We start from the raw sequence: 22,168 nt of genomic DNA on the forward strand, positions 1-22,168 counted from the left end.
CAGAATGCTGATAGAACATAAGCCGAGACGGTGCAGCGATGGAGACAAATTTGGTATTTTTCTTGTAGCATTTCTAGTGCTTTCTTGGGAAATTTCTTTTTTTTAATCTGTCTGGATACGCGTATGCAATGTGCACATTGGTTCTAGTTCATGAATATCTCGAAAATTAAGAATTTGAGAGCATGTTTCCTTCGGGGGAGCTGCAAATGTTTTACAACTTCAGCACAGTGACACTATTGATGGTTGATGTTGCAGTGTCGCCTATCCTATATACGGGCTTTACTTTTTGCACTATAGCATTAATGTGGTTGAATTGCAATACATCTACATTGCTCAATTATTAGGTTGTTATTTCCTTAAAATTAAGGGCTTAGTTCACTTGCCCTTCCTTTTTTGTTCTGTTAGGGACTAGAGAGCGAAGGCTCCATTTGCCTCTGTAATTTATTTTCCCGTCTGTTTTACCTATAGGAAATATGCTCTCATTCCTAGTCTTTTGAATATCTGTACATGTTCTTATATGGTGTGAGTTGTTACTTCTATAGTAGGCCATCAATAGTTCTTTAAAGATATATTATTAATTCCTTCAATTTTTGTGGCTTCCCAGGCACCATGTTTCGTCGATGGAGTAACTCTCATCACGGTGAGGAAGATGACTCGCTGCGGTTTGAATCTAAGGTAATTAAGATTTCAAAATTACAGCGCTTGTAAGGACTGCACATTTCGCGAGTGTATCTCCTTGATCGATTGCTCATATTTATCTGATTTCCATGGCTGACCATGTGGTTGACCTAAGTCAGTAGTTTTTCTGGCCACGAGAAACCATGAAGTGGCCCTTTTTGCAGATAATACTTTACCGTCAATACACCCCCTTATTTGTACCCCTTTTTGCAGATCATGGGCATTGGAGGCAAATGACATGAATCGTTTCAACATCCAATTTCAGCTGGATTTAGTCTTTGGAGATTTACTAAAAGAAAGAGGCAGGTTGCTTTCAACATCCTCAGCCCTGGAGGATTTGTCCACTCGAGGATCCAAGGTATGTCATCTTTGTGAACTTACTCCCTGCAGTTAAGTTGCAGTTACCGATATCCTTTTTCCTGCCTTTGTCATATAGTGTTGTCCATTGGCATGAGATAATTTGTGCAAGAAATTTATATATATTATGTTCCCTTAATATGCTCTTGTTATCACATTAGTTGATGCTTTATGATGACTTTTTGGTCAATTGGCACAATCAGGTGTGGGTTGTTGTCCTTAGTGGAATGGGTATCGCATTCTCTTTCTATTATGTACTCTGAAAAGAAAAAAATTAAACGGCTCATTGGTCAACTATCACTTGATTATAGAAGCTAGAAATTAGTTCTTAGTACATATGGTTACCTGAATATCTTTCTGCTCGCAATTAAGTAGCTATTATTACCGTGGAGAATTTGTAATCTGATGCCTTTGCACTCTTCTTGTTCATAGTGCTGCAGAACCTGTTCGAAAGAGGGTAACTGCGATCATCGAAATGTATTTGAGATGCAAGAGAAAGAACTTTTGGTGAGTGCCTCTCTATATGATGCAGAAAATCTTTAGGAAAGAAAAGCTCGCAGACTTCTTTTGCCGATTTTTGCAAAATGAATTGGAAAGATTTTGTTTGATAAAAAGATTTTAGTAAGGATGGTTGGGACTATAATAGATATTTTCAATTTTCATTTAAACTTGCTTGCAGGATAGACTAATAAAGCAAGGTCTTTAAGTTAACGTGATTTCATGTTCCCGTCAACAATTGTAAAGGACGAGAAAGTCTAATATTTGCATCTTGCAGCCATCTTAAAACTTTGTTGGTGAAGACAAAAAGGGCGTTTGAAGATCTGCAGTTCCAGTTTCAGAGAGATCTAAAACAGCTAGGTAGGAAAAGTAGACTAAAAAGGAGTAGTCTAATTAGTTCTTTTTTTTTTTTTTTTTTTCTGAGCACAGGCGAGGCTTAGGACATGGAGCTGCATGTTCCTTGTCCTTTTGCATTGAATGTCAACCATTTTAGATGAGTGTCGTCTATATACTTTATTTATTACAGCTCCTCCGCTGAATGTTATTATCTCAGATTGAGGCCATTGTCATTAATATGCTCCCTAAGATTTGGCAATAAATCTCAAATTTCAACTTGAAGAATGAATCTATGGGATCTTGTTACGATCTTTTTTTTGCTTTTGCATTTTATTAAGGAGAATAAAAGCTAGATGTGACATACTTCCTGAGCATTAATATGTGTTTTTGCTTTTCCAGTGGATCAGGCAATCAAGTCCAGGAGATGTCTACTGCTGCCCTTGGATATCATAAAGTGGTGAAGGAAAATCGAAACCTTTACAACATGGTTCAGGATTTAAAAGGTCAGCTTTTTTTTTTTCAAGGAGAGTTATTTGTTTATGAATTGGATCGCATAACTCAATTTTTTGAGCAGTATGCATTTATCCGCAGAAGTATATGCGTGTCCATGGGTCAGTTGCTTTTAAGTAAAGGAGCTTTTGTTGTTTTATTTCCAATGTTACGAGTTTAATTTGACAAAAATCTTTACAGGAAATATACGAGTATACTGCAGAATTAGACACATTTTTAATGCGGAAGCCAAAAATGTGGTAGATTTTATTGGAGAAGATGGTTCACTTGTGATTGTTGACCCTTCAAAACCCCATAGAGATGGAAGGAAAGTGTTTCAGTTTAATCGGGTTTTCAGTCCACTTTCTACTCAAGGTATTGTTACACTTCATCTTACTGTCTAAGGGTATATTGTTGGCCAAGTGATTGTCCTGCAAGTTGATGTTCAGCTCCTAAATAACAATGTAAATTGTTTTTTTCGCCATGCGGCCCTCTTTGCAGATGATGTGTACATGGATACTCAACCTTTGATTAGATCAGTTATGGATGGTTACAATGTCTGCATCTTTGCTTATGGTCAAACTGGATCGGGTAAAACACATACAATGGTAAGAACTTAAGTGTAGCTTTAGTAGATCCAACCTTTGTGCCAGATCACCTCCTAGGCTCCTAGATAATTTGTGTAAAATAAAAAAGTGTGCATTTTCCTTGCTGTTAGATGGATGTACTGTTAATTTCGTATATCTACCTGCAAAGGATGAACATAATTCAATCTAAGCAGATGCTTAAGATTGCTTACGTTGATTTGAGGAATAACTACTTATTGCCTTTTGGAATTGCAGAGTGGTCCATCAGGCGAACTGACAAAGGACATGGGGATTAATTACTTGGCTCTCAACAATCTCTTCGAGTTGTCTAACAGAAAGAAGGACATTATAACTTATGATATTCATGTTCAGATGGTTGAAATATATAATGAGCAAGTGTGTGATCTCCTTGCTGAGGATTCAGCATCCTCAAGATATCCTTTGAAATGGATTATTCTGTCTAATATAGATACATTTGATGTCAAATAAGTAGATAAAAAGACTGAAGAAAGCTTAAGTTTCTGAAATGTAAATTTGGGTTCCTTGACTATGCACAAATTAAAGATTCGAAGCTGTACCAGTGACGGTGGCTTGAGCCTTCCAGATGCTACCATGCATTCTGTCAAGTCCACAGCTGATGTGGTCAACCTAATGAAATTTGGTGATGTGAATCGTGTCGTCAGTTCTACAGCACTGAACAATAGAAGTAGCCGGTCTCACAGGTCAGTTTTGGACAGGCAGAGTTTCCTACCCATTCTTTTTGGTATAAATTTTGATGTAGTTTCCAATAGATAGATTATTCAAGAGAGTGATACTGATGTCCATGGGATGCATCCTTGCAGTGTGCTGACAGTACATGTTCAAGGGAAAGATGCATCTGGATCCATCCTCCGCAGTTGCCTGCATTTGGTTGATCTTGCAGGAAGTGAACGGGTAGATAAATCTGAAGTCACAGGAGAGAGACTGAAGGAGGCACAGTACATTAACCGGTCTTTGTCTTGTCTGGGAGATGTTATCACAGCTTTGGCCCAGAAAAACTCCCATGTACCTTACTGCAATAGCAAACTTACGCTTCTGCTGCAAGATTCCCTAGGTACCTATTTCGAAGTTTCGAACTTTGTCAGGTGTCATTGAAGCTTCATTTTAGGATAAAATTACTAATTCCCAGAGTGAGCATTTCATAGAATTGAGATACTCTGATTATGATCCTTGGGTAATGGTGACATTGCTTTTATGCATTTTATTTCAGGAGGAAATGCGAAGACATTGATGCTGGCTCATGTAAACCCTGAGAGAGATTCATTTGGGGAATCAATGAGTACCTTGAAGTTTGCCCGGAGAGTTTTAACGGTTGAACTTGGTGCTGCACGCATGAACAAAGAGACCAGTGAGGTCACGCAACTCAGAGCAGGTAAATGTACTTGGGTAATCTCTATGCTTCAGATGCCTTTCTGACAATAATCAACATTACAATTCTAGGGGGCTGGATCTGTCGATTTGGCAAAAATGAGATCCAGATTGTTATGCAAGGAGAGCGCACTCTTTGTACTGATCCTCGAACGCCCAACTTGCTTGTTCAAAGCATGAATGGCAAGGAATCTCACATAAGGAAATCGCTGCGCACCATAGAGAGGAAGCTCATCAATGGATCTGAAAGGAGGTCAATGAAATATTTAACTATCTAGTCTTAACACTGAATTGGACAAATTTAGTATGGTATGAAATACACAAATGCAACCGAAAAATTCCAAAATGATGGGTAATATGAGAATTTGCTCACATCATTATCTTGCCATTAAGACTTGGTTTCTATGCAACTGCAGGAACCAAAGAAATGTGACAGAAGCTCGTTCACTTGTCAGAGGCTCTACTACTTGCATTAAAAATGGAGTATTGGCAATTGCAGCCAACACACGGACACAAAATAGAGTATTGGCAATTGCAGCCAACACACGGACACTTAGGAGACAATCACTAACAGGTGCTGGTTCAGACCAGTCTCGCCGGTCTTCTCTGGGTGGCAAGTCCACTAATTCCAGTAAGCAGAATCAGCATAATTAAATTTAATTCACAGTATATATTTCATCTCATTATGTCCATCATCTGATTATTTGTTTTTGTTTCTTCAATAAGATGTAAAAGACACAAGGAATGCCAAGACGCCTCCTCCAGTCCACCCATCATCTACGATAGCAAAGCGTTGGCTGTAGCTATAGATGGCGAAATTTAGTGTTCAATGACCAGCGAAGTGATGCTTTGACTCGAAGCTGACTGAAGTTTTGACATGATAGATGAGACACTGAGAATTGACGAGGGAAAGACTGAAGAGTTAGCCGACAAACGCAATAGCAATTTTTTGGTTTAACACACTGCTTATGTACATATTGACACAAGTTCTTCAAATAATGCCCGAAATTTCTATGGCAATGTTTTCAAACTGCTCTTGCCCATTGTTCTCTGAATCTCTGACTTAAGTCATCAAAGCTATCGGCATCTTTTAACAGAAATGGAGGAAATGACAGGTGCCTCTGCTAATAAACCGGCTGCTCTTCTATTGTATAGCTAGCTAAAAATCAAAGATTATAGCACGACATTCATATAACGTGACGCCAATGTGGTACTATAGAATCAAGTGTTCTTGTTTTTAGTATAGTTGATTATAATAGCTTCACAGGCCCTGAAACCGAGATCCCTCAGTTTATCCAGCGATACCTTGCGTGATATGGATCATACATAGTTTACTTATTCAGTTATAAACCTCAATGTAACTGAGGGCTAGTCATTTAAAAAACACACACACAACTATAGCAACAACTTCCATGTTTCATTTTCCGAAACAGGATCCCATGCCCATCTTTGAAGTTCAGCTTAATTTAGTTGAAGATGCAAACAAGCAGATGGCCATTGCCTTAGATTTACCCAAAAGTGCTACTGTCAGGAAAACAGACGTGAAGGTTAAGAGGAGCATCATTAACAAGTCATCCAGTTCACCAAATTGTTAAAAATGCCTTCTTTACAAGTTTATGATGAACCTGAAAAACTGATTCACAGATGAGTGTACTTTATTCAAGTTTCAACCATTCAGTCAATGGAAAGAAATATCGACAATTATTTAAGGAAGGTGAAGAGAAGGAAGTAGTTAGCAAAGCTTAAACAAGTCGGTTGTTTGATTGTAGCTAATTTGCCCGTTTATTTTCTTGAAGGAATAGTCATAGGCTTGAAGCAGCCGCTTGTGGAATCTCCTCATGTCCAAGCTCACATTCTGTCTGTCGAGATAGATCTCCTTAGTGTATTGCCATCCTTCCTAGTCAGACCCTTTGGATTCGTAAGGACTGGATCATCTTTATCGTATTCATTATACGGTGAGCTCTCTCTAGGCGAAATCTTGTAGCCAATATACTTGAGACCAAGCTCTCTAGCAGGTTTACCAAAGCATGTCTCAGCTGGTGAATCCGTCCCTAAAGGAATGACTTGGATGAGCACAGAACCAGGTTTCAGGAAAAGGAAGTGGGTCAAAGCAGCCCCATGTACACCAACGATAACCTCGCTCTTATTAAGCAAGCAATATGATGCAAGCCTAGGGGAGGCTTTCTCAAACAGTAGGATCGGGAGAGTGACTTGCACACGGAAACAGGACAAACAGGAATTTCAGCACTGCACGAGCTCAGGAGAATGGTCGTATCTTTCTCGATACAAATCGGATTGACCTGATTCCAAAGCCAAATGAACAAAGACTTCTGGATCTACAATTTCTCTGTTTTGGGTTTTCTGAAATAATCACTGTAGGATAGTCGAAATTGGGTTGGAAGTAACGAACAGAACAGGAAAAGACAGAGACTCCGTTGGTTGCTCTTCTAGGCCTCCAACGAAGTTGAGGGGCACCGATTCTTCTAGATCGATGACTGCAACTCTTCAAGGATGCAGATTTCAAAGCTCCGACTCTTCAGGACGGAGTGAAAACGCTTCTAGGTTTTCAAGGTATGAACTCTACAAGGTTCATGATACTTGCTTCAAGCAAAGTTTTTTCATTTATCAAAAGTCGTCAAAAGTTGTCTTTTTTTCTACAAGAGATTGGATGGCTTATATCATCAAGAAACTAAAAACAGAGCGTTGAAACTAGGAGAAATAAAGACAAAGCGTTGAAACTAGGAGAAATAAAAACGGAGCATTGAAAATAGGAGAAATAGTAAAGAGCATGGAAACTATAAACTAGTAAAAGCGTTATGCGAGCTTCCAAGGTGTTTTATGTCGATATAGCTTCTCGGTTTCGTCGAGCTTGAATGCGGCCCGACCTTCTTGGTCGGGAAAGCTGGTCTTCAATGCGGGCTGCATCATCCTCCCCATCTTTAAAAGAATTCGTCCGACCGCACATCCCGAAATTCCGCCCCGTTTCGATAAAGTGAAATGGGCATTTCGTCAACGTGTTTACGGTCATTTTCTCGGCGATCACTCACGAGTTAACTAACCTATTGAGTGAAGCCGTTAAGGGATGTATCTGCGGTAAAATCCCTAAAGCTACTCAATTTGTTGGATTGGACTAAAATCACGTCGACGATTTTTAACTATGAAATCAACTCGATTTGGGGAATCGAATTTTAAGCGCGTCATAATTCCTTTTTAGGACCTTGTCTCATTGTTCGTCAATTTATTGACAGTCAAATTTCAATAAAGAAATTATCGGAGGAAGAATTGAAGATCAAAAGAAAATAGAAAGGGAAAGAGAAAAGATAAATAGGAATAATGTTATTATTTAAATTCTTTTCTCTCTCTCCCTTTTTTCTTCTTTTCTTTCTCTCTCTCTCTCTCCTTCCCTCTTTTCCCTCGTGCGATTTCCCCTCCCCCACCGAACACCCCTTGGCCAATTTCAATTTGGCTTCTTCCTCTCCCTTTGACCATTCAACCCTATCTCTTCTCTCTCTTCTCTCCCACTTTTTCCCCCCACGTGACCGAGCCCTTCTTCTTCTCCTTTCCTCTTCGTGCAACCAACGAACAAAAGCAGGAGCTGAAGTGAAGACAGCAACTCGCCGAAGCAGCTCGCCGTTGCTGCCGCACGCCACCGGGCCGCCGTCCGCACGACCCGCGCAACGCCGCGCGTTCCGCCGGCCGTCCTTCGCGCCCAAGCGTGCTCCCCCGCACGGTTCAGCCTCTGCTCGACCTTCGTTCCACCCCGTCCGGCCACCTCCGGCCACCGATTGAAGCCGCCGGACCTCCACCGACCCTCCCCGGAGCACCACCCGCTCTCCCGAACCCTTCTCCGCCCCTAACCATCTCTGTTTTCCCCTGTTTCGCAGCCAACCAACAACCCACGAAATGGGTTTCCAGCACCTTTGAGCTCGCTTTTGGGCCGTTTCCAGGCCCCGAACCCGAGGCCCGCTTTGGAGTTTGTTGTTCCTCGCGTCGCCCTCGTCGGATTGATCCGATTTGCGCGCGATTTGGTGAGTAATCTCACTAATCCTGGATTAGATGGCTAATTATGCTTTAAGGTTAGTTTAGTTTTAATTAATTATGTTTAGGTTGTTAGAGTAGAATAAATTAGCAATTATTAGTCAATTGTGATGTGATTTAGATAAATTGATTGTGCAATTAACAAGTAGACGTGGTCTACTATTTATTGGAAGCATCTTGGGAATTTTCCGACCCCTAATTGGGCTTCAATTTGGCAATTCGGGCCTAAGTGAGATTTTTGGGCATTTAAATATTAATTTTCGGAATTAAATTAAATAATTATTTATTTTCCGAAAATTCAAGGGAGATGGTTCGGAACCGGAATATTATGCGGATGACTGTGGTGAAGTCTGTTTATTTAATCGGGCTTTAATTTGAGCTAAATGGGATTTTTAATATTAATTATTTAATATTCGAAATTAATTAATTATTTATTTATTTTCCGAAAATTCAACTGAGATGGCCTGGAACCGGAAAATTATGCTGATGACCGTGGTGAAGTCCGTTGGTTTAATTGAGTTTTAGTTTGTGCTAAATTGAATTTTTAATATTTATAAATTAATTTTCAGAAATTAATTAATAATTAATTATTTTTCGGAAATTAAGATTGAGATGGCCGACGACCGAAATCTCGTGCTGATTGTCGTGGCACAGTCTGTTTATTTATTTGAGCTTTGAATTGTGCCAAATTGAATTGAATGTGGAATCTAGGATATATTCCTAAATGGTTGTGGTTAATTATTTCATTGAGAAATTGTCCCGGGCTATTGAGCTAGACGTTATCCCTATGTGGGATACCCCCTGGACAACGGGAAGCCGGTCGCAGTTGATTCTGGACCCTATGCTCCTTCGGGAATGCCGTCGACGTAGTGACGAAGCCGTGCTCAAGGGGGAGACGATGCTCCTTCGGGAATGCCGTCGACGTAGTGACGGCCGTGCTCAAGGGGGAGACGATGCTCCTTCGGGAATGCCGTCGACGTAATGACGAAGCCGCGCTCCATGGGGGAGGCGTGCACAGGCAATGCCGAAGATCGCCGAACGAGAGTAGGCCGTGCTATATGCCGAGATCAAATCTAAGAATGCATGATTAATTGAGTGTGAGAATCGGGAGTATACTATATCAGCCTACGGGCGATATATCAGTTTAGAGTGAGCAGTCTTGGACTATGGTCGGACTTATAAATAGTATTGAATGTGTCGACCAAGCATGGGTCGTGGCGACATGTAATCGACTAGGTCGATTGATCATTACTTTGATATGAGGTTATGAATTGATTGATTGAATGGAAATGACCATGGGTGGTCTCGTTGTCATGTAATCGACTAGGTTGATTTGATCGATGCTTCGATCGGTGATGTGATTGCTTGGGTGCCTATTATGAATTGTACTGACTTGCAGGTGGGATCTGAGGCCAAGGTAAGTCCCCTCACCTATGCGTGTTTAGGCAGCCTATAGTATAATTGTTTATTAATCGGGCTTAGTGGGGTAGAACTCGCTGAGACGTAGTCTCATCCCAGTTTGGGGAAAAACATTTCAGGACCCCGTTGAGGAGCTGAGGAGAAATCCGAGAAGGAGAACTCGGAGGTGAAACCTGAGTAGAAGGATTTTGGAAGAAGAAGATAATCCCGAGAGGGCCTTGAGTATGGCTGGATGGGCCGAGAGTCTATCTTCTTTTGAGAATTCATTTGATGTGAATAGTTATGAAGTGATTTGTGTTTTGTATAAAAGTTTGGTTATAAATTTCAATATGAAAAATATGGCCTGCTTTTCTATCCCATCGTTTTATTATCTAGGGATTTTAAGCTGCCGCATGTGCTTAATAAATGAAAGGGTCGGCGATACATTGTCACAGGATATCGCATTATAAAATCGACCAAGAGTGAAGGATGTGCACGTGCCCGAGGATCGGGGCGTGACACGAATTCTCGCCATCATCATCAAAAGAATCTCCCACATAAGGTGTTAAATGTCGAACGTTGAAGACGTTGTGAGTCTTCATATGAGAAGGAAGATTTAATCGATACGCATTAGGATTAATGCGCTCAAGAACTTCGAGAGGTCCAAGCTTTCGATCACTAAGCTTGTTATAAGTTCCAACAGGATGCCGTTCCGGTGGTAGATAAGCCCAAACAAAGTCTCCAAGTTCAAAGATAACTTCACGCCGCTGCTTGTTGATGTCCGTTTTATAGGATTCAATTTTGCTCTCTAGTCTTTGGCGCACATCTTCATGAATTGTCTTCATTTGAGAAACAATATCATCGACTTTGCTGCTGGACTTCTCAGCAAAAGGAATTGGTGCAAGATCAAGAGTAGTGTTTGGTTGTCGACCATATATGATCATAAATGGACTATATCCAGTGCTACGGTTCTCAGCACAATTATATGCAAATTCTCCAAGCGATAACCGTGTCTCCCAAGAACGGGGATTATTATCAATCAAAGTCCTTAATAGATTTCCCAATGTTAGATTGACGACCTCAGTTTGTCCATCCGTTTGGGGATGAAACACAGTACTATATTGCAATTTAGTACCGACATTCTTCCACAGTTGTCGCCAAAAATGACTAAGAAATTTTGTATCTCGATCTAAAGTAATGGTCTTCGGAATGCCATGCAACTTATAGACTTCTTTGAAAAATAAGTCAGCAATACGCCAAGCATCCATAGTTTTTCGACATGGAATAAAATGTGCCATTTTGGAAAATCGATCGACAACAACAAAGATCGAATCCATACCTCTGTTTGTGCGTGGTAATCCAAGGACAAAGTCCATAGAGATATCCTCCCATGGGGCATGTGGAATCGGCAAAGGCAAATAAAGGCCAGCATTAGTAGCTTGTCCCTTTCCAATTTGGCAACGTCGACACCTCATCACATGTCGATGTACATCACGTTTCAAATGAGGCCAAAAGTATTTGGCTGAGACAGGTTGTACAGTTTTGTCGCGCCCAAAATGTCCTTCATGGTGAACTTCATCGATCACCCGCTGCCGAAGAGAACAGTCCGGCACACATAAACGGTTTCCTTTGAAAAGAAAACCATCACATACAGTAAAATCAGCAAGCTTCTTTTCATGTGCATCGGGAATGATCTTGGAAAAGTAGGGGTCTTCTTGATATAACTCCTTAAAGGAATCAAATCCAAGAACAGTAGAATGCATTGTAGAGAGCAAACTCTTCTTTCGACTAAGGGCATCGGCAACTGATTACGAGCTCCAGCCTTATGCTTAATAGTGAAAGCAAACTCTTGGATGTATTCAGCCCATTTTGCACGCCTTTGGAGTTAAGTTTTTGCTGTCCGGAAATATACTTGAGCTTCATGATCGGTATATAAAATAAACTCTCAATGAATAAGATATGGCCGCCAATACTCAAGTGTGCGAAATAATGCGTAGAATTCCAGATCATAGGTGTTGTAACGAAGTTTGGCACCATTCAATTTTTCACTAAAGAAGGCGATGGGTCGACCTCCTTGACTTAGAACTCCTCCTATGCCAGTACACTGATGCATCACAATGCACTTCAAAACAAGATCAAAATTAGGCAATGCAAGTACCGGGGCTATGCTCAATTTTTCTTTGAGCTGTTCAAAACTTTTCTGAGCTGCATTCGTCCATTCGAAAACTCCCTTCTTCATGCAAGAAGTGAGTGGGGCCGCAATGGTGCTAAAATGCGCAATAAATCGTCGATAGAACGAAGCGAGGCCATGAAAACTTCGCACTTCATGCACATTTGTTGGAGTTGGCCATTCTCGAATCACCTTGATCTTAGAATCATCCACCGAAATGCCATTCTTCAAATATGAAACCCCAAGAAAAGGATTTGTGGTACCATAAAATAGCACTTGTCGAGAGCCGCATACAATTGTTCTGCCTCAAAGACACATAATATTTCTTGAAGATGCTGCAAGTGTTCATCAGTAGACTTGCTAAAAATCAAGATATCATCGAAATAAACCACAACAAAATTTCCTAGAAAAGGCTTCAACACCTGAGTCATAAACCTCATGAATGTCGATGCTGCATTCGACAATCCGAATGTCATGACTAGGCACTCATATAGCCCATCTTTTGTTTTGAATGTTGTCTTCCATTCATCTCCAGGTTTGATTCTAATTTGATGATATCCACTCTTCAAATCCAGCTCTGAGAAAATAAATGCACCAGTAAGTTGATCTAAGAGATCATCAAGGTGAGGAATAGGAAATCGATACTTGATGGTGATCTTGTTGATTGCTCTATTGTCGACACACATCCTCCAAGTACCATTTTTCTTAGGCACTAAAAGAGCTGGAATAGCACACGGATTGAGGCTCTCCCTTATAAAACCCTTATTCAATAGCTCCATAACTTGTCGATGCAATTCCTCATGTTCAATCGGACTCATCCGGTAATGAGCGAGATTCGGCAAAGAGGCTCCGGGCAACAAGTCAATTTGATGCTGAATATCTCTCATAGGAGGGAGACCATTGGGTAAGTCCATCGGGAAGACATCCTTGAATTCTTCCAAAAGAGGTTGAACTCGATGAGGTACAACGAGGCAACTTCATTCTTCCCACCTGTTTTATTGAGCAAAATATACAAGATACGAACTCCTTTCAAAGCATCCTTCATATCCTTCATTGTAAGCAACGTAGGGAGAAGGAATTCTCAACTACAGGAGTTTTCAAGGTTCCCTACTAGGTGTCAACGTAATTTTCTTGCCTCCAAATTCAAAAGAATATGTATTTCGATAACCGTCATGTGTAGTCCTCTATCGAATTGCCATGGTCGACCAAGAATAATGTGACTAGCATCCATCGGCAGAACATCACACCATATCTTGTCATTATAAATAGAGCCAATGGACAAATTAACAAGGCATCGTTTCGAAACAATTACCTCGGTGCCTTTCTTCAACCATGACATTTTATAAGGCGTAGGGTGTGTTTTTAATTCCAACTTCAGCTTGTTTGCCGCTACTTCGGAAATTATATTCTCACAACAACCAGAGTCAATAATTAATTGACATATCTTTCCCATGATTGTGCAAGCAGAATGGAAAATATTGGTACGCGGCCACCTATCTCCAGTGTCATCTCGAGGAGTAAGAAAGATTTTCCTCACCATAAGAAGTTCGCCAGTGTCAGCATGCACTATTTGTTCATCATCCGCAGCTTCTTCATCATTATTCAACTCCTCTTCAAGTGGATCCTCAGTGTTCTCATCAGAATTATTATCCACCAAGAAGGCTTTACCGGCTGGTCGATTCTTATTGATTCGACAATTGCTAGCACGATGACCCAACTCCCCACAAGAATAGCAATGTATTTCAGATGTAGCAGGTTGCTTCAAAATATGGGGCTGAGTAGAAGACTTACTAGCAGATTGCGTTGTAGCCTCAGCAACTTTAGCAGTGCTAGTGGTGCTCTTAGTGGCTCGACTCGCCATGGTAGTTGATTGCTGTCTCCGAGAACGAGAGCGCTCCATTTTGAGTGCTCGTTGGTGTGCATCTCCTAAGTCCCAAATGTCGAGGACTTCCAAGGCATCTTGAATGTAAAATTGAAGACCGTTCAAGTATTTGTTCACAAGCACCTCCTCCGGATCTTGGATATTGTTACGAATCACCAACTCATTGAATTCATTGGTGTATTGGTCCACCGTTCGCGTACCTTGTTTTAGATTTTGGTACCGTTGGTAGAGCTCTCTCTTATATCCTTTGGGAGAAAATATTTTTGAATCTTGCCCTCCATCTTTCTCCACGAAGTGATCGGGTGCTTTGCCAACGGCTTGGTGAGTTTGTTTTTCACGTCTCCACCAAGCAATCGCCTTGCCTCGGAATCGCATAGCAATGATCCCAACGCGACAATTCTCCGGAACATTTCGATGCTCAAACACCTCATTCACAAGTGTTAGCCAATCAACAATTTCATCGGAGACTCATTACCTATAAATTCTGGACATCTCTCTTGACTTCCTTTTCCCAATCGCTCACGAATATGTTGTAAACGATGTCGAACATGCCTCCGACTCGTGAATAGATTGAACACTCTCCGAAGAGGAAGAGTCACCATGGGAATCTTCAGTCCTGGAATGGGGTGGAGAATTATTTGCTTCAGCCCTTAAACGCTGAACTTCTTGCGTCAATTCATCAATTTGTTGTTGCATATTCTCGAGAGTGTGTGCAATTCATTGAGGGGAACGGTTCTGCCGCCATGACGCCTAGCTTGTCTTGGAGGCATTGTCCTCTCCTCCAAAGCTCTGATACCAAATGATGCAAGCCTAGGGGAGGCTTTCTCAAACAGTGAGGATCGGGAGAGTGACTTGCACACGGAAACAGGACAAACAGGAATTTCAGCACTGCGCGAGCTCAGGAGAATGGTCGTATCTTTCTCGATACAAATCGGATTGACCTGATTCCAAAGCCAAATGAACAAAGACTTCTGGATATACAATTTCTCTGTTTTGGTTTTTCTGAAATAATCACTGTAGGATAGTCGAAATTGGGTTGGAAGTAACGAACAGAACAGGAAAAGACAGAGACTCCGTTGGTTGCTCTTCTAGGCCTCCAACGAAGTTGAGGGGCACCGATTCTTCTAGATCGATGACTGCAACTCTTCAAGGATGCAGATTTCGAAAGCTCCGACTCTTCAAGGACGGAGTGAAAACGCTTCTAGGTTTTCAAGGTATGAACTCTACAAGGTTCATGATACTTGCTTCAAGCAAAGTTTTTTTTCATTTATCAAAAGTCGTCAAAAGTTGTCTTTTTTTCTACAAGAGATTGGATGGCTTATATCATCAAGAAACTAAAAACAGAGCGTTGAAACTAGGAGAAATAAAGACAAAGCGTTGAAACTAGGAGAAATAAAAACGAAGCATTGAAAATAGGAGAAATAGTAAAGAGCATGGAAACTATAAACTAGTAAAAGCGTTATGCGAGCTTCCAAGGTGTTTTATGTCGATATAGCTTCTCGGTTTTGTCGAGCTTGAATGCGGCCCGACCTTCTTGGTCGAGAAAGCTGGTCTTCAATGCGGGCTGCATCACAATACATCTTCGCCAGTTCAGTCGTTCGCTTAGGCCGCGAAACTTCTACTCAACCCCATATCCTCTGCCATTTTAACCAAGCAGTCTTCGTTAACTAACGCCCGGACCCACCTTCGCGATAATATTACTAGCTTCGGTTTCTTCACCTGGTGTTTCTGGTCGTCTTTATTAATTTTCATCGATCGCCCCAAAGTTGGCACTGAAGCCGATTGATTCAGTTTCAGCTATACCCCTTGCTCCTTGTCTCCCTTGCTCCTTGTCTGGTATTGAACCTTTTATCCGCGGCCGGTAAGCACGGTCAAGGAAGTGTCTGAAATCGAGGATGCTCTTATTCCCTTCATCGGTGAAGGATCCACGATAAGGTCATCATGGATTTTCAGACCAACAATGGCCTCCGGGAAGCGATGGGTTCTTTTATCTCCAGCAAAGTCGATGAGCGGATAGTTCGAGAGGCAAGAAAGGATGTTCTCATACTTCATAATCCACCAATTGTACAAACTTCATCATTATAAGAATTCATGTGGGATCGGCTGTCCCCATTAGATAGTAAGAATGCGAATAGGAATCCTTCCTCCTTTCAAACTCTTCTTTTCATCATTCATCGGGATGGACGAGACGATTTTGTAGGTATGTTTCGTCCGAGAGGAATCCCGAGATAAGATCATTCTGCCGCAGTGAAACCATCCTTCTCACCATGATTCACCGAAACTGTTCATACGGTAAAAGAACAAAAGGAAAACACAAGGGAAAATGTTTACACATCAAATAGCAATTGAAGGAAATACGCACCCAAGGGAAGTAAAACCAATAAAGATGAATAGAGATGCATTTTTTTACTTGTGCATATTTCGAATCAAGAAAAATAAAAGAAGCACATCCAAGTATAGAAAACAAAAAATTGGAGAAAAATCTCTTTTGGACTGTTTTTAAGAATAGACAATATTTCAACGAGTCTAAAAGTTCGAAGAATACTACCTCTTAGAGCTGCTCGTTTACTAGAGAAGACACTATTTGCATCCCCAGAGCATTCTCCACCATGTCCAAAGAAATTCATTAGGGACCCACCATAGCTTAAAAGTGCAATCAAAATCTTTGAAAGATATGCAAGCTTTGGTTTATTACTACATCAATGAGGACCAAGGTCTAATCGGTTCTTCCAAAAGGTAAAATTTGATGGCAGAAAAAGCTCCAAACAAAAAGCAATGGGATTTAGTAATTCACAAGAAAAACATGTCCCATGTTCAAATTAAACTGCTGAAAGAACAAGAAAGCCACTAACTTTTCAGTCTGTTTATGTAAGGATCTTTTAACCAGCGAACTCCAAAGGAAAATCTTAAGACAATGATCAACAAATCAATAGTATAGCCAGGCAACAAACCCGCAGATAACACTGTGATCACAGCACTAGGCGTCAGAGGTACCATAAGAACCTCAAGAGAATTAATTAAAACAATGATAGCCTGCTGGCAAAATATGTTGGTTGTACCTTGTTTGTACTATTTTGAGTGTGTTAGGAAATAGTAATAAGGGTAAAATAGTCATAAGAGGGTTACTAGGGTTACTCATATATATATATATATATATATATATTCTTGTAATCCTTTTTGATTAAGTTAATACAATACGTAGAATACTCTCTCCTTCAACATGGTATCGGAGCGAGTTAAAACTTCAAGAGAGTGATCCCACCATCACCACAGCCCGCGGCGGAGGCCATCGCTAGATCTAGACCCTCCGCCGCCGCCGCCACAGCGTGCTTCTCTTCTAGACAGCGGAGGAGAAAGAACGCCTACATTGTCGTTTGGTCATCATACCTAGATCCAGATCTGTCTACTGGTTTTCTAAGATCTGGACAAAACTTTGCGTCAATCGCCGAAGCCCATCCAGCAAAATCGGTTTGTGTTCAGTCTTCTTTCTTGATGACGAGATTGAAAATCGATTGCGCGATTTGGTCTTTGTTTGTCTTGCGATCTAGATTTTGTGCTTTTCATATATCCTGAGGATTTCGGAAGCATTCGGTTCTGCAAGGATTTCGTTCGGTTCTGCAGGGTTTCACCCGAAAAAAAAAAAAAAAAAAAAAAAAAAAAAAAAAAACGACCCGAACTGAGGGCATCAGAAGCTGTTTTCCGGTATACTTATATGGATTCTCATTGAAGTATATTGCTTGAAGTGCTGGTTGGTATGATTTAATGGCATCCTAGTGCAGTATATTGACTCGGTGGTGAATCGATTGAACCCTTATTTATGTTTGTTGTCCGTGGTGATTGCACAAGCGGGTGCGGTGCTTGATTATTGTGTCATTCTTATTGGGTTCGGTTGATTCTTGTGTTCAACCTGTCGGCTAATTGCATTATTGGAGTTCGGTAGAGTTAATGCGATGGCTTCTACATCATCTATTGGTTTGACGCATTTCCAATTGACATCTGTCAAGTTGGATGGCACTAACTATCCATCATGGTCTAAAGCTGTACAAGTTTATCTTACTGCAACTCAACAGCATGATTATCTTACATCCACACTTCCTCGGATAAAGTAAAGTAGATGATTGGATTCTTTGGAGATGCAATGATCCGTACATTGTTATGGAATAGTATGGATCCGAAGATTAGCCCTTACTTCATTCAATGTAATTCTGCTAATGAAGTTTGGGATAAATGTGCTCTACTTTATTCTGGCCAAAATAATATGACACGAGTGTGTGACACGTGGGAGGCCTTGTTTGATCTTCGGCGTGGAGATCGGTCTCTATCCCGAATATTATGCTCATTTCACTACACTTTGCGGACAGTTAGATAATTATCTTCCAGCTTCCAATGATCCAAATGTATTAGTCAAACGTCGGGGAGGATCTTCGCGTGATACTATTTCTTAAAGCACTAGGGCCTGAATATTCCTCCCTTCGCAGATTACGTGCGAAAGCTCCCTTCCTACGGTTGATGAGGTTTTCTCCCGAGCCTTACGCTCGACACCTCTGCGACAAGATCTCCACTACAACTTTAGAGACAAGTGCCATGATTTCTCATGGCTCTAGTGGACGTGGAGCTCGTGGTTGTGGTTATCGGGGTCATGGACGTGGGCTTATTCAAGGTGGAAGTCGTGGTGGTCGTGATAGAATTCTTGGTAGCCGTGGCACTCGATATTGTAACCATTGTCAGAGGTCTGGACACACTGAAGCTTACTGCTACACGCTTCATCCAGAGCTTCGACCCACAGTTGCTGCATTTGTTGAAGTTGAAGATTCCTCACCAGTTCAATCCGATCCTACTAATGTGCAGGATACAAAGATTGATTACATTGACACGTGCAGAATATGAGGCTTGGATTCGCTCCAAACAGGTGACAGGAACTTCAGCTCCCACTGCCACTCTAGTACATAACTCAAAAGGTAGTTCATCCTGTTTACTTTCTACAGTGTCAAACTCTTGGGTTATAGATTATGGAGCTACTCACCATATAGCTGGTAACTCTAAATTGTTGTCTTCGTTAAATTCCACACCTCTTGGGGTGTCCAACTCTTACCTTAGGCGATGGTTCAATTTCCCAAGTTAATGTTACTGGAGATGCCCATTTGAGTTCCTCCCTTTCTTTATCATCTGTCCTTCATCTCAAATCTCCATATAATTTGATTTCTGTTAGTTCATTAACTAAAGAGCTAAATTGTTCTGTAACCTTTTTTGCTTCTCATTGTGTTTTTCAGGATCTGAGGACTGGACAGATGATTGGTGGGGGACATGAATCAAATGGCCTATACTATCTAGACAAGAAGGTGATAGCTGCTGTAGCGGCTACGAAGCACACATCCACCGATGTCTATCGGATGCATTGTCGTGCTGGTCATCCCCCGCCAAACATTCTTCGACGATTGTTTCTAGAGTAGAGTACGCAGAGTACTTTTGAGTGTGAAGCTTGTCGGTTTGGAAAACACCATAGAGTCTCTTTTCCTTCTCGCTTTCGAGTCGTGTGTCTAGTCCCTTTGAGTTAGTTCATTCGGATATATGGGGTCCATGTCGTGTTTCGATACATCGGTTTCCGGTACTTTGTTACATTTGTGGATGATTTTCCCGAATGACTTGGTTGTTCCTAATAAAATATCGTACTGAGATTTTTCATTGCTTTCGTCAATTCTATTTTGAAGTGCTGAATCAATATAATACTTATGTGAAAAATCTCCGATCCGATAATGCCAAAGAGTATCTTGCCATTGCCTCTGGTTTTCAACCTTTTCTTGATTCCCATGGCATTATTCATCAAACTTCTTGTTCATATACACCACAACAAAATGGTGTAGCTGAACGTAAAAATCGTCATCTTCTTGACGTTGCTCGTTGCCTTATGTTTCACATGCATCTTCCGAAAACATTTTGGGGCCATGCTGTTCTTACAGCCTGTTTCTTAATTAATCGACTTCCAAGTTCTGTTCTTCGGGGAGACACCTTTCTCTATTTTACATCCAAATCGTCCTCCCTTTGCATTACCTCTACGTGTCTTTGGCTGTGTGTTTGTTTCGTCCATTCTCGACTCCCGAGTCTTGATAAGTTGGCTCCTCGTGCTGATAAATGTATCTTTGTTGGGTACTCTCGAACTCAGAAGGGCTATAAATGTTACAATCCTATTAGTCGTCGAGTGTTTGTATCAGCAGATGTGACATTTTTTTAGGACCAGTCATACTATAGTACTCAAACAGTCTCTACTGTGTCTCCTGACACTGACAAGTGTGTCTTACCAATTCCTCCACCAATCTCACCTCCTCCAGTATCATCAACAGGATTTCAGTTTGCTAATCAAACTTACCATAGACGAGGAACAACTCCCTACGAGGTTCGGCCATCACTTGATTCATCTGATCCCTCATCAATTGCTGTGCCATCCCCTGATCCTGATCAACCCATTGTTACTCGAAAAGGTACACGATCTTGTGTTGGGCGTCCTGTGGATCGTTATACACTTTATTCCGGTCTGTCTGATTGTCTTCATACTCGTCATCCTATTAGCAACTTTCTATCTTATGATCGTTTATCTCCTACCTTCTCTACTTTTGTCTCGTCCTTGTCCTCTATTTACGTGCTAGCAATGTTCTGAAGCTCTTGCTCATCTTGGTTGGAGACAAGCCATGGAGGATGAAATGAAAGCACTCATTGAGAATCGCACTTGGAAGCTTACTACCCTTCCTGTGGGAAAGCAACCTCTTGGTTGTCGTTGGGTTTTCACGATTAAGGTCCACCCTGATGGCACTATAGATCGATTGAAGGCACGGTTAGTCGCTAAAGGATATACTCAAACATATGGTGTTGATTATGATGACACTTTTTCTCCCGTAGCCAAAATTCCATCTGTTCGTGTCTTTATTTCTCTAGCAGCACATTTTGGATGGCTTCTTCATCAATTAGACATCAAAAATGCATTCCTACATGGTGATTTGACTGAAGAGGTGTATATGGAGCAACCACCTGGATTTGTTGCTCAGGGGGAGAATCTGGTATGTCATTTACATAAGGCATTGTATAGACTCAAGCAATCTCCTCGTGCTTGGTTTGGTAAGTTTAGTGATGCTGTTATCAAGTTTGGATTAAAGCGTTGTCAAGTAGACCATTCGGTCTTGATTCTGTCTCCTCGGCTGGTTTGTATTCTTCTAGTGGTATATGTGGATGATATTATTATTACGGCGGTGATTCGAGATGGTATTCAACGACTCAAGCTATTTCTGCATACACAGTTTAGTACTAAGGATATGGGACGTTTGCGGTATTTCCTAGGTATTGAGGTTGCCTACTCGCATACAGGTATAAATTTAACTTAGAGAAAATATGTTCTTGACATTCTTGATGAGGTTGGACTTGTTGGGGCAAAACCGGTTGATACTCCTATGGAACCCAATGTGAAACTTGATGCAGAAGATGGAGAATTATTACATGACCCATTGAAATATCGGAGAGTAGTTGGTAAGTTGAATTATCTTACTGTCACGAGACCTGATATATCTTTTGCCGTTAGTGTTGTAAGCCAATTCTTGGGTTCTCCTCGAACTACTCACTGGGATGCTGTGCTTCGAATTATTAAATACTTGAAAGGAGCACTAGGTAAAGGACTAATTTTCAAGAATTGTGGCCACCTGAATACCACAGGTTTTTCTGATGTGGATTGGGCTGGATGCTCTACTAGTAGAAGATCTACATCGGGTTATTGTGTATTTCTTGGAGGTAATTTAGTTGCCTGGAAGAGTAAGAAACAACATGTGGTTTCTCGATCAAGTGCAGAAGCGGAATATAGAGCAATGGCACATGTGACTAGTGAATTGCTCTAGTTGAGGATGTTATTGTCAGAAATTGGGATATCAACATCAGAACCTTCGATATTATATTGTGACAATCAATCAGCTATTCATATTGCAAACAATCCCGTCTTCCATGAGCGAACCAAGCACATTGAGGTTGATTGTCACTTTATACGAGAAAAAGTTCAGAAAGGAGAGATCACTCTTCAACATACAAGAACGGAGGATCAGCTTGCAGATATTTTTACCAAGTCTTTACGAGGAAATAGAGTGAATTTTTTACGTAACAAGTTGGGATTGTTTGATATTTACATCCCAACTTGAGGGGGAGTGTTAGGAAATAGTAATAAGGGTAAAATAGTCATAAGAGGGTTACTAGGGTTACTCATATATATATTCTTGTAATCCTTTTTTGATTAAGTTAATACAATACGTAGAATACTCTCTCCTTCAACAGAGTGCATCAACGGTCCTAATATCTGAA

The 22,168-nt window shown here is 41.0% G+C and overlaps 2 protein-coding genes and 1 pseudogene across 2 annotated transcripts; 2 read left to right on the forward strand and 1 right to left on the reverse strand.

Annotated features, from left to right (window-relative positions):
* Positions 1–1,755: 1,755 nt before the first annotated feature.
* LOC120286177 (kinesin-like protein KIN-14L) lies at positions 1,756–4,356 on the forward strand (the record flags this gene model as incomplete). The annotated part of the gene is given in 10 exon segments (XM_039317104.1): positions 1,756–1,763; positions 1,811–1,893; positions 2,277–2,372; positions 2,560–2,733; positions 2,860–2,966; positions 3,201–3,379; positions 3,503–3,667; positions 3,788–4,038; positions 4,195–4,348; positions 4,350–4,356. Coding segments are annotated over 10 exon segments (1,224 nt in total), but the record flags the coding sequence as incomplete, so codon positions are not given.
* Positions 4,356–5,387, forward strand: LOC120286113 (kinesin-like protein KIN-14A). The gene is made up of 3 exons (XM_039315236.1): positions 4,356–4,605; positions 4,769–4,983; positions 5,079–5,387. The coding sequence occupies exons 1-3, from the start codon at positions 4,361–4,363 to the stop codon at positions 5,153–5,155; spliced, it is 537 nt and encodes a 178-aa protein (XP_039171170.1). The 5' UTR covers positions 4,356–4,360; the 3' UTR covers positions 5,156–5,387.
* A 553-nt stretch (positions 5,388–5,940) lies between these two features.
* LOC120295709 lies at positions 5,941–16,078 on the reverse strand (annotated as a pseudogene).
* Between the last annotated feature and the right edge of the window lie 6,090 nt (positions 16,079–22,168).

The sequence above is a fragment of the Eucalyptus grandis genome, chromosome 1, assembly GCF_016545825.1.
Source record: "Eucalyptus grandis isolate ANBG69807.140 chromosome 1, ASM1654582v1, whole genome shotgun sequence".
NCBI classification, from domain to species: Eukaryota; Viridiplantae; Streptophyta; class Magnoliopsida; order Myrtales; family Myrtaceae; genus Eucalyptus; species Eucalyptus grandis.